Source organism: Mustela erminea, chromosome 11 (genome assembly GCF_009829155.1).
Source record: "Mustela erminea isolate mMusErm1 chromosome 11, mMusErm1.Pri, whole genome shotgun sequence".
Lineage (NCBI taxonomy): Eukaryota > Metazoa > Chordata > Mammalia > Carnivora > Mustelidae > Mustela > Mustela erminea.
In genome coordinates this window covers 53,402,099-53,414,760 of record NC_045624.1, presented here as the reverse complement: position 1 = coordinate 53,414,760, position 12,662 = coordinate 53,402,099, and the positions used below count along the sequence as shown (strand labels likewise).

The 12,662-nt window shown below is 34.9% G+C and overlaps 1 protein-coding gene across 4 annotated transcripts in view; it reads left to right on the top strand.

Annotated features, from left to right (window-relative positions):
• Window positions 1–12,662, top strand: part of SP4 (Sp4 transcription factor) — an 86,422-nt gene that overhangs the window by 60,947 nt on the left and 12,813 nt on the right. For 2 of the 4 annotated variants that reach the window (XM_032304693.1, XM_032304692.1), the window contains exon 6: window positions 11,122–11,210. The exons of 1 other annotated variant lie outside the window; for it this stretch is intronic. In XM_032304693.1, coding sequence (XP_032160584.1) covers window positions 11,122–11,210 — 89 coding nt within the window. Of the gene's footprint in view, window positions 1–11,121; window positions 11,211–12,213; window positions 12,270–12,662 lie in introns of all 4 variants that reach the window. One more of the 4 variants, XM_032304695.1, reaches the window with a different exon arrangement.

Here is a 12,662-nt window from a genome sequence, read left to right as displayed (position 1 = left end):
ATCTTTTCAAGTTAGTGTTTCTTTTCTTCCCAGAAGAGGAATTACTAAATTGTATGGTATTTCTATTTTTGTTTGTTAAGGAACCTCCATATTATATTCCACTGTGGCTATGAGAATTTATATTTCTGCCAGCAGTGCACAAGGATTCCTTTTTTTCTACATCCTCACCAACAATTATTATTATTATTATTATTATTATTATTATTATTATTATTATTTGATACCAGTCATTCTGACATTTGTGAGGTGATAGCTCATTGGAGTTTTTATTTGCATTTCCTTGATGAATGATGGGTGTTATTGAGCATTTTTTCATATATCTGTTGGCCATTTGTTTGTTGTCTTTGGAAAAATGTCTATTCTTGTCCTCTGCCCATTTTTTAATCAGATTGTTTGGTTTTTTTGGTATTAAATTGTATGAATTCTTTATATATTTTGAATATGTCATTTACAAATATTTAAGGGTACGCTTTGCCCCATCCCTTGTTTAATCCACAGGAGAACCATACTTAATTTTGTAACTGTTTTTGCATTTGTGTTCTTCCTGTGATGATTGTTATATATCTAAATATGCTTATATTGTTACTGATCTATCAATAGTAGACACTAGCTCTTGACTTCTTGCATTGAGAGTTAAGAATTTACTCACTTTAAAAACAATTATCATATCATCTCTCTGATATGAAGAGGCAGGGTGGGGGCGTTTGGGAGGTAGGGAAGGAAAAAGTGAAACAAGATGGGATTGGGAGGGGGACAAACCATAAGAGATTCTTGATCTCACAAAACAAACTAAGGGTTGCTGGGGGTAGTGGGGTGGGGTGAGGATGGTTGGGTTATGGACATTGGGGACAGTATGTGATACGGTGAGTGCTGTGAAAGGCGTAAGCCTGATGATTCACAGACATTACCTCTGGGGCAAATAATACATTTTATATTAATAAAAATAATTTTTTTAAAAAAGAATGTACCTCACTTTACACCATCTGATGATACTCGGATTTTTTACCTGACTGCAGCCTAACACTGTCAAGATCTTGACTCAGCACTCTGGTACAGATTGTGGTACAGATATTAGCATATATGTCTCATTCCTCATTGTTTCACCTCTTAACTTCTCTTACATAGATTTTATTATCTCTCTTCTCTTTCTCTTGATGTTAAAACATTTACTTTCTCTCCAATAAGCACTGTTCCTTTTATTTAGTTGTTTTGTTTTTTTAAGACTATTTGAGAGAGAGAACGAGAGCATGAGCGGGGTTGGGAGGTGGGGTAGGAGGAGAGGAGGGGCAGAGGGAGAGAGAGAAGCAGATTCACTTGCTGAGCAGGGAGCCCTGCCTTGCTTCGGGGGCGGGGGGGGGGGGCTTGATCCCAGATCCCCCCAGAGATTATGACCTGAGCCAAAGGCAGACCCTTAATCGACTTGCCACCCAGGCACCCCAGTAGCTTAGTTCTTAAAGTGGAAAACCAATAAACAATAGTTACGTTATGACTCTGATGTGATGAGTGTGAATACATATCCTTTGGTCGTTTTTCTTGAACTTGCTAATTGCCTATTCCCCCCTTGCATTGGCTAATTTTATTTCTCCCTTTTGCTGTTTTCAAGAATAATAACAGCTCCATCCAATTTTTCCTTTTTTTTGGAAGTTCCAGCTTTATAATCAGCCTGATTCTTCTCTAAGGCTGCTACATAGGTATAATCTTGAGACTTCTGTTCCTGCTCTATTGGTTTTGATCCAGTGTTCTCAAGATTGGCCTTCATTTTTCTTGGTTTATTTGGTTCCTGGAAAACATTCTGAAATGCTTCCTACAATAAAGTTCTAGGAAATGAATTGGTCTAAAAGTGTCTTTATATTGCTTTCCAACTTAACTTAATAGATGGCTAATACAGAATTTTAGGTTGAAAATGATGCTCAGAATATTAGTGGCAGTGTGCTCTCATTTTCTTGCAACTGTTTTACTAACATGAAGTACAGTTATTCCTTTTTTGTAGGTGACTTAATTTTTCCTCCTCAACTTTTAAGAGCTTATTTACTTACTTGTATTTTTACTTTGAAATAATTTTGTATTTACAGAAATTGTGAAGGTAGTATAGGGAGTTCCCTTCATGCAGTTTCCTCTAATACTACATCTCTTGCATAATCCACATAATTTATGAAAACGAAGCTAACTTTGGTATAATACTAGTAATTAAATTATTGACTTTTCCACAAATAATACTTTTTCTGTTCAAGGATTCAGTCCAAAATACCACATTGCATTTATTTATCATGGCTGTTTAGTCTCCTGTAAATCTGAAATTTCCTTACTCTTTTTTTACTTATTCTTTTTGTTGTTGTTATTGTTTTTGTTTTTTCTTACCCTTGGCTGTTTTGAAAGTTAGGTATTTTGTAGAATATCCCCCAGTTTAGGTTTATTTTCTTATAATTAGACTGAGATTATGAATTATGAATTGTTGGTCGGAAGAATATCCCAGATATCATTGCCCTTCTTCCTTTCATCATATCTGCAAGTATGTCAGTGTGTCTTATTGCTGGTGAATTGGTTAAGATAGTGTGTGCCACCTGTCTCTACTGTGAAGTTGTTTTTTTCTTTCCATACACTGTTTTGTAGAAGCAAGTCACTAAGGTCCAGTCTACACTAATGGGGCGGTGAAGTAAGCTCCACTCCTGGAGGGAGGAGTGGCAGAGAATTTATGGATGTACTGTAAAACAACAACTGTAATTAGTAAATGTGTGGGGCAGGATGGGGAGGGCAAATTCTTTGAGTCTATGCAAATATCCTGTTTCTCTGAAAAGAAAATTCTAACGTTTTCCTTTTAGCATTCCACATTGTTTCTTGCCTATAGCAATTACTTTGTTGTTTTAAAGGTCATCTTCTGTTTCCCTCTTTGCTTGTACAGTTTTAGTTTTGATTCTTGTACAAGGAAGAACTTCTTCCCCAGTTATTTGTTTATGTAATCATTTATTTATAATCTAGTAAAGACCCATGAATATTTTATTTGGGGGGTTATAATTCAATATTGTCATTATTTTCTTGCTCAAATTGTTCTGTCTTTGGCCATTTGGAAGTTGTTTTATTTTCTTTTTATTTTTTTAAAAGATTTTATTTATTTATTAGAGAGTGCACAAGCAGGGGGAGTGTCAGGCAGAGGGAGAAACAGGCTACCCATCAAGCAAGGAGCCTGATGTGAAACTCCATCCCAGGACCTGGGAATCATGAAAGGAGCGGAAGGCAGACTCTTAACCTGCTGAGCCCCCCAGGGGCCCCGGTTGTTTTAGATTGCCTCCTCTGTCCTTATGACATACTCCTATTCTGGTTTTTGTTTGTTTGTTTGTTTGTTTTAAGTGAAGAGCTTCTATTAATCTTTATGTTCTGTTAGTTTCATAGATATGTATGTTGCATAGTTTTTCATTTTTTTGTGCAAACTGGTTGGACTCTTCAATTCTCGGTTCTCCCCCATATTATGTCTACCCACTCCCATTTTCCCCTTTTTATTCTCTATTCTTTTTTGCAGTCTTACTTTGTGTAAGTTGAACTCCCTATATTGATCTTTTATATTTTATTTTTTGTGAGATTTCTTAACTTTACATAGTCTTATATTTCTTTTGAATTTTCTCTTGATTTCCAAGAGTGCTTTCTATTGTTTTCTTTTTTATAGCATACTCTTTTCATTGTAGAGATACAGGAGCTCTCTGAAAAATCTCTGAGTTTTCCAATTAGATTTTTTTTTTTTAATGTTTGTTTTTCCTCCAAGGTAAATTTTTCTCTGTACCTTGCTTTTTTCCCAATGTTGTAGGCTTTTCCTGAATTATCCAGTGGTCCTTGGCTTTTATTCAAGTTGATGATGATGATTGATAACTATGTTTAAGTAAAGGAAAAAGCTTCATGAACTGGTGACTTTCATTTAAGGCAACTGGGCAGGAATACTGTGAGTTATACTGCAAGATACCTAATTACCAAAATACAGTAATAAACTGTGGGACCACATTTCTCCGGATACAAATCATCAAAAATTCTGACAAATTTTTTATAGTAGGATAAATAATCAATGCACAGACTTTAATTTACTATTACATGTTGTACATCTCCCCCTCACCATTTTGAGTCAGACTTCTGCATAATTCTACAGAAGACAGATCAGCTCTCTTCTAGATATATCCTCTTTCTTAATAATCTCTACTCTAGTCTGCAGAAATTTGATACAGTTAAAACTTGTAAAACATTGCATAACATGAGTGAGTTTCACTGGATTTTTTCCTCCTTTGTCTCCCAGCATTGACCCTGTGGGCCCTGAATAGTAGTGTAAACACCATATTTATCCAGCCAGAGGACTGAAAAAGAGGCTCCTGTGCTCTAAGGCCAGCTGTCTTCGTATGTTCCACTGTAGTAGTGGCAGCAGGGACACCTAAAAACCCAAGAAAATACTCATATCTCTGACCAAAAGAATCCAGAACCTTCTTTTCCATTGAATGTGAGGGAATCACTATTACTTTTCTCTTGCCATTTTACTCTGAAGGTTGTGGCAGTCGTATGTATATGTGTAGAATGGCATAAGAAGCCCCAAGAATTCTTTATGGCCATAGGAACCAAAAAGAAGGGACACTTCGGGGTTGAGAAAACATGCGGGAGATTCTGCAGAGATCTGTAAAAGGTGATCCCAAATTTCATTAAAGGAACAAAAATTCAGGGCTCACCCCCATGCTGCGTGTAATAGAACAGACCAAACAACAGTAGCAAAGGCTTCAAGAACTCAACTCTCTTACAAACCATCACCTAATTGCTAGCATGTGCTGAGCAAAACAAAGCATAACAGAGTCCTTGAAAATGAATTAATATTGGAACTCATGCCCAAAGAAGACAAGATAGAACTAATCTGAAACTGAATGGGTCAAATACCTGCTAAAACAAAAACTTAACATTTCCCAGAGGATTCTTTAACAGGACCAGAGTTACCGCAACATAATATCCAGAATGTCTAGGATACAACCCCAAATTATTCAACATAATATGAACCCAAGTAAATCTGACAGTGTCAAGATGATCCTCGTGTTGAAATTATCAGACAGTGCCTATAAAGCAACTGTTAAAACCACCAGCCATGGTGTAAAGGTAAATATATTTGAAATAAAAAGAAAGACAGAAATTTTCAGAAGCAAAATTGAAACTCTAAAAATGAACTAAATGATAATTTTGGAAATGAAAAAAATGCATTATACAAAGTTAAAAATTCCTTATATGTATTCAAGAGCAAATAGAAGTAATAGAAGGGTCACTGAAGTTGGAGACACATAACTAGAAGTTATACAGTCTGAAGACCAAAGAAGAAAAAGATCAGGGGGAAAACGTTAATTGGGTCTCAGGCAACTGTGGTACTTACAAAATTAGTGACATTTGAGTCCCAGAAGAAAAGGAGGAAAAGATTGATGTAGAAAAATACTTGACAAAATAATGGCTTAGACGTCCTCTATTAGGTGTAAATTATGGATTTAAGAAGCTTACTGAATCCCAAACAGGAATTGACAGGAAGTCATGCCCAGATACATGAAATCAGTCTGCTGAAAATTAAAGAAGAAGAAAAAATCTGGGAAGTAGCCTAAGGATAATGACACATTATGTATAGAGGAATACAAATTTGAATGATGAATCATTTCTCCTCAGAAACTGTGGAGGACAGAAAAGGAAAAGAATTGCCAGCTCAGCATTTTATATCTAGTGCAAGTGTCCTCAGTAAGAAAGGCAAAACAAAGGGTTTTCAGATGAAGAGAAACAGAATTTCTTGTCATCAGATCTACTCCAAACTGGCTTATGCGGTTAGGTGGCTACCTTCAGCTCAGGTCATGATCCCAGGATCCTGGGATCAAGCCCTGCATCGGGCTCCCTGGTCAGCAGAGAGCCTGCTTCTACCTCTCCCTCTGCCTGCTGCTCTGCCTACTTGGAATCTCTCTCTCTCTCTGTCAAATAAATAAATAACATCTTTAAAAAAAAGAAAAAGAAATGCTAAAAAGTTTTTTAGGATGAAGGGAAATGATACCAGAGGGAAATTGGGAATTTAATATGGAAGAACAAAATAAATGGCAACTACCTGTGTAAATATAGCAGGCTATTATTGCTGTGCTTAAATTTTTATTTTTATTATTATTTTTTAAGATTTTATTTATTTATTTGAGAGAGAGACTGAGAGAGAGCATGAGCGAGGAGAGGGTCAGAGGGAGAAGTAGACTCCCCATGGAGCTGGGTACCTGATGCAGGACTCGATCGTGGGACTCCAGGATCATGACCTGAGCTGAAGGCAGTTGTCCAACCAACTGAGCCACCCAAGCGCTTCTGTGCTTAAATTTTTAAAAAATATATTTAAAGTAGCGGTAGATTTTCAATGTTATGCAAATATAATATATTTGGTAAATATAGAGTAAAGGAGGAAGAGTAATGAAACCTGTATGGTTGAAAAGCTTCTTTATTTTAGTGTAAAAATACAGAACACAGTGTATATGTACTGTGAAAATATATATTACATATATATATTAAAATATAATATAATTACTGTATAATATTGTAATATAATTAAAATATAATTATAATATATATATTGTAATTCCTTTATCAAGTACCAAAAATACAGAGATTCAGGGGGGAAGGGGGAATAAATTAAAACAGAATGCTAAACAATATTCAAATAATCCAAAAGAAAGGAGAGAAGGAAAAAAAACAAAAATGAAAAACAGGACAGGAATGGAAAACAAAATAATAGACTTAAATCTAATCAAATCAGTAATTATATATTAGAAGATAGAGCTTGTTGGATTGCATTTAAAAAGAACAAATTATATATTGTGTACCCAAAAAACCACTTTAAATATTATCATATGGATAAATTTTAAAGGGTAGAAAAAAATACATGACATACAAAGGCTAATTGAAAGAAAACTGAAGTTACTATGTTACTATAACAGGCAAAATAGACTTCATAAGAACAGTGAAAAGTACTAGCTATGACAAGTCATTCTATAATGGAATGGCTCACTTTACATGAAGCTATAACAATTCTAATTATAATAGGTACCTAACCATAGAGCCCTAAAATATATAAAGCAAGAATTGACAGAACTAAAAGGTAAAATAAAACAATCCACAGGTATTCTTGCAGAGTTTGATACTCTTTTCTTAGTAATTGATATGACAAGTAGACAGAAAAGTAGAAAGGGTATAGAACATTATCAGTTTGCCCCATTTGACATTCATGGAGTACTCAAGCCAACTGCAGCAAAGTACTCCACTTTTTCTTTTTATAAGTACATGGAACATTCTCAAAGATAAACCATGTTTATGCTATATGTTACATCTTAACAAAAGAAATCATACAAAGTATATTCTCAGATCATAATAGAATTAAACTAGAAGTCAGTGACAAAAATAACTGAGAGTTCCAAATTTTGGAAATTAACCACCACATTTCTGATTTACCTTGTGGGTCAGAAGAGAATATCTTAAGGGAAATTAGAAAATATTTTCAGCTAAATGAAGATATGTGTCAAAATTTGTGGGCTATAGGTATGACAGTGCTTGGAGGGAGTTTGTGGCAGTGTTTTCATTAGTAACAAAGGTTTTAGTCAATAATTTTTTTATAAGTTTAATTTATTTATTTGCCAGGGATGGGGAGAGAGAGAGTGCACAAGCAGAGGGAGAAGCAGGCTCCCCACTGAGCATGGAGCCCAGTGCAAGACTCGGGATCATGACCTGAGCCTAAGGCAGACACTTAACCAGCTGAGCCACCCAGGCATCCCTTAGTCAGCAGAAACTTACTCTTAAGTAGAATAAGTTTCTATCTTAAGTACTAGAAAACAAACTAAATGCCAAATAGGAAGTTAGGCAGCTATAAATAAGACAAATAAATGAAATTGAAAATAGAAAAATCTAATAGAGAAAATCAAATCAAAAAGATAGAATTAGTCTTTAACTAGACTCTCAAGAGAATTTATCAATCACTGCCAGGAATGGAAGAGGGGAATATCACTAGGGTCTTTAGACTATATAATAATACAAGAATGCTATGAATAACTCTACACTCTGAATTAGGGAACTTAGGTGAAATGGACCAACTCCTTCAAAGACCAAATTAGCCAATAGTACTATATCTATTAAAGAAACTGACTTTCAGTGAAAAACTTTGGATAAAGAAAACCATAGGCTCAGAATGGTTTTATTGAAAAATTCTTTATTAAGTAATAATGATACCCATTTGCACAATCTTTTTTAGAGAATAAATGAAGGGATACCTGTTAACTATTTTATGAGGCCTCATTACCATGATACCAAAGCCAGACAAAGACATTACTAGGGAAAAAGAAAAAATTGATCAGTATTCTCATAAATACAAATGTCAAAATCCTCCACAGAATAGCAAACCAGGTCCAGTAGTAACAGTAAAAAGTAAATAGTTAAAAAAAAAAAAGTAAAAACAGAATAGTAAAAGTAAAATAATAGTTAAAAAAAGTAATAATAGTTAAAGAATAATGTATCATGACTCAGTTTTGTTTATTCCAATAATGAAAGGTTGATTGAAGATTCTAAAATCAATCAGTTGATGTAATTTATCATATGAACAAGAGAAGGAAAGAAATCACATGATTACTTAAATATATATATACAAAAAGTATTTGGGAAAATCTGCATTTAGTTTGATAAAAATTCTCACATACTAAGAATCAAAGATAATAACCTTATAACCAAGTAAAGGTATTTGTTAAAATACTACAGTTAGCATACTTACTGATGAAGGACCTAATACTTATCCATAGGATCAGGAATAAGGCAAAGATGTCTGATTTTTTTTTTTTTTAAATTTGGCATGGAGCCCAATACAGGGCTTGAACTCACAACCATGAGATCAAGACCTGAATTGAGATCAAGAGTTGGACACTTAACTGGCTGAACCACCCAGGTGCCGCAAGATGACGGATTTTTATCACTGTCTTAACCCTGGTCCTGGAAGTCCTACCTAGTACAATAAAGCAGAAAAAAGACTCAACCTAAATTATAATGAAAGAAATAAGTGTCTTAATTTGCAGACACCTTGGTTGTCTATTTAAAAACACCCTGGCATCTACAAGAAAGCTGTTCATAATAATCAGTGTTTGCAATATTGCAAGAATGCAAAATACAAGGTTATTGTACACAATGAATTGTTTTACTCTATACTAGCAGTGAGCAACTGGATACGAGAAGCTTAATAGTGTCATTTTTAATAGGATGAAAAGAATAAAACACTTTGCTGGGACTCTAACAAGATATATGTAAGATGTATACTGAAAACTAAATATTGGTGAGAGAATTAAGGATGACTTACATTCATGTAGACATACACTGTGTTAGTGGATTCCCAGTATTGTTTTGGTATCCCTTCTCCCAGATACATATATAGAGATCCAATATAGTAGTCCTTCTCACAATTATAGCAGTATTTTGTAGAATTAGCAAGCCGATAATAAAATTTATATGAAAGGCAAAACAGGATGTCAAAGGAGTTTTGAAGAAATACAAAAAGTTGATTGACCCTCAATGATTTTAAGATTTCCTATAAAGCTACAGTATTAGAACTAAGAGAGGTTTGGGTGAAAAAAAGGACACATGGATAAGACCAAATAGAGAATTCAGAAATTGACTCACATACATATCATTTAAAAGTAATTCTATGGAGAAACAGTAGTCTCTTCAGTAAATGGCTTGGAAGAATTGCCACATGCAGGAAAAGAACTTTGAGCTACATACCTTGTATCTTTTACAAAGGCTGACTCAAAATTACTCAGACTAAAACCTGAAAGTATAAAACTTTTTGAATAAAATATAAAAATCTTTGTGACCTTGGGTATGCTAGAATATTTAATACAACGCCAAAAGTGCAGTCCAGAAAAGAAAAACTGATAAATTGGACTTGATAAAAACTACAAATACTTGAACTGTTAAAGATCTGTTAAGAAAATGAAAAAATAAGACACAGACTGAGAATGAAAAAATATATCTGACAGTGTACTTTCATCCAGAATATATAAAAAACTCTCAAACTCAGCAATTTGTAAACAACCCAATTTTTAAAAATTGGCAGAGGATATGGACATTTCACTGAAGAGGACAGAAGAGGACATATATCTGACTAGCATGTGAAAAGGTACTTTGTATCACCTTATTTGAGGAATGCAAATTAAAATTGCAATAAAATATCAGTACACATCTATTAAAATGGCCAAAATTAAAAACGACACCAAAATCCTGACAATTAGAAGTACTGGCAAGGGGCACCTGGGTGGTTCAGTGGGTTAAGCCTCTGCCTTTGGTCAGGTCATGATCTCAGGGTCCTAGAATCAAGCCCCACATCGGGCTCTCTGCTCAGCAGGGAGCCTGTTTTCCCTCTCTCTGTCTGCTTGTGATCTCTTTCTCTCCTCTGTCAAATAAAATCTTTAAGGGGGGGGGGGGAAAGTAGTAGTACTGGCAAGAATGCCAAGCTGGTGGGAATGCAAAATAGCACCGCATTTTTGGAAAACGTTTTGGAATTTTCTTAAAAAAGTTGAACATATACTCTGTTTATGATCTAGCAATCCACTCCTGAGTATTCACCCCAAAGAAACAAAAACTATATTCACTCAAAAAGCAATGAATATATATAGCAGATTTTACTTATAATCACCCCAAATTGGAAACAACCCAAATTTTCTTCAACTGGTTGAATGGTTAAGAACTGTGGTATGTTGCTGAAAGAGGTAATCCAGCAGACTTGACTGCTGGTAGAGCTGCAGGTTGGATCTGGATAATCCGAGGCTTCTCACCCCTTCCTCTGTCCCTGGAATATATTTTCTGCTCACTTTTCCCATAATGGGAGCTGTTAGGATGACGCCTTGAGAGAGAATGATGTTGAAACCGTCTAGACAGTGTATGTGACTGAACCCAGTTAAGACCTCTGTTGTAAACTTTTAGATTTGGCAGGTAGATGTAGAGATATATTCATCTGGTGGCTATTCAAAACAAGCCTCTTAAGTAAGTTTCCTTTCTCGTAAGTTAAAATTCCCTTTCTTACAAGTTAAAATTTCCACCTACCAAAAGAGGTGTTTTCTCCTTTCCCTTTGTGTACAGGGCCAGTTGGTGATCTATACAACAGAGTACTGCTCTCCAACTTAGAGGAATTAATTATTAGTATATACAACCACAGTGATGAAATTCAGGTGTGTTGGTGAACAATCCCAGCATCAAAAGGTTACCTATTGTATGATTCCATTCATATATGACAGTTGATGGAAAAATTAAAACCATGGGGCACCTGGGTGGCTCAGTGGGTTAAAGCCTCTGCCGTCGGCCCTGGGATCGAGCCCCACATCGGGCTCTCTGCTCCTCAGGGAGCCTGCTTCCTCCTCTTTCTCTGCCTGCCTCTCTGTCTACTTGTGATCTCTGTCTGTCAAATAAATAAAATCTTAAAAAAAAAAATAAAAACCATAGAGACAGAGAATAATTATTGTCTAAGGCATAAGGGAAAAAGAATTCAGCCATGAAGAGATACCATGAAGGAATTTTTGGAAGTGATAGCACCTTCCATATTTTTATTTTGGTGATGACGAAATGATTTAATACATTTGTTAAAATTCATAGAGCCATGTTCCCAAAATAATAATTTTACTTTGTATAAGTTGTTATTTTAAGTGTTAAAACCTGTTTTAAAGTGAGAGACAAACTCATTTTTGAGACATTCTAATGTGAAAAGGGAGAAAGGGGATTGTTTTTTTTTGTTTTTTGTTTTGTTTTTTGTTTTTTTGAGAATCAAAAACCAGTTTCTTTCCAACCTTCTGCATATGCCTCAGTATCATACAGCACTTCTCTTAACTCTTCCAAGGGTAATAGTATTTAGAGCCAGAGGAATTCCTAAAAATGATTTTGTGCAACACTATCATTTTATAAATAAAGCCTACACTGAAGTCTTAGGAGGCTGATTGATATTTTTACTAAGGCCCAGACTTAGTTCCTTGAGACAAGTTGAGTTATTAGTGATGAGTAAGAATGAGCCATGGGAGCAGTAGAGTGAACAAATTCAGACAGGCAATAACAGTCACAGCTAACATTTCTGAGTCCTTTCATTGTGTAGGGATTTTTCTAAATGCTTTTTTTTTTTTTCATTCATTTTCTCATTTAATCCTTTGAACAGTAACACAACATAAGTATCTCTGTTATTCCTAGTTAAAAATGAAGAAACTGAGAATTGGAGAGAGAAGTTGCCCAAAGTTACATGGCTGGTAGGTAGATCAGAGTCAAAACTTTTATTCTGAGCTAGAATCCAATTCCTACAAAAAGAAGGTATCATATGTCAGGACATGCATGTCCAAACACGTGTTTGGAACCATAGTATTTGTGACAGTAGATTAAAAAAAAAAAAAAAAAAAAGGTAGGTGAGAGTCAGTTACCATTATATGTTATGAACTATTTAATTTTGTTTTTTCCACAGCCTTAAGAAATGGGGAACCACTGACAGTTTTCAGCAGTTAATCAAATTGGTCATCTTTTTATTTTAGACCATTTGGTATTTGTAGGGAGAATAGATTTATAAGGAATAGTTTTGAGACCATTTAGTAAGTTCAACAGTGATTGTTGTCGAGATCCTAACTAGAACAAAAATTGTAAGAATATGT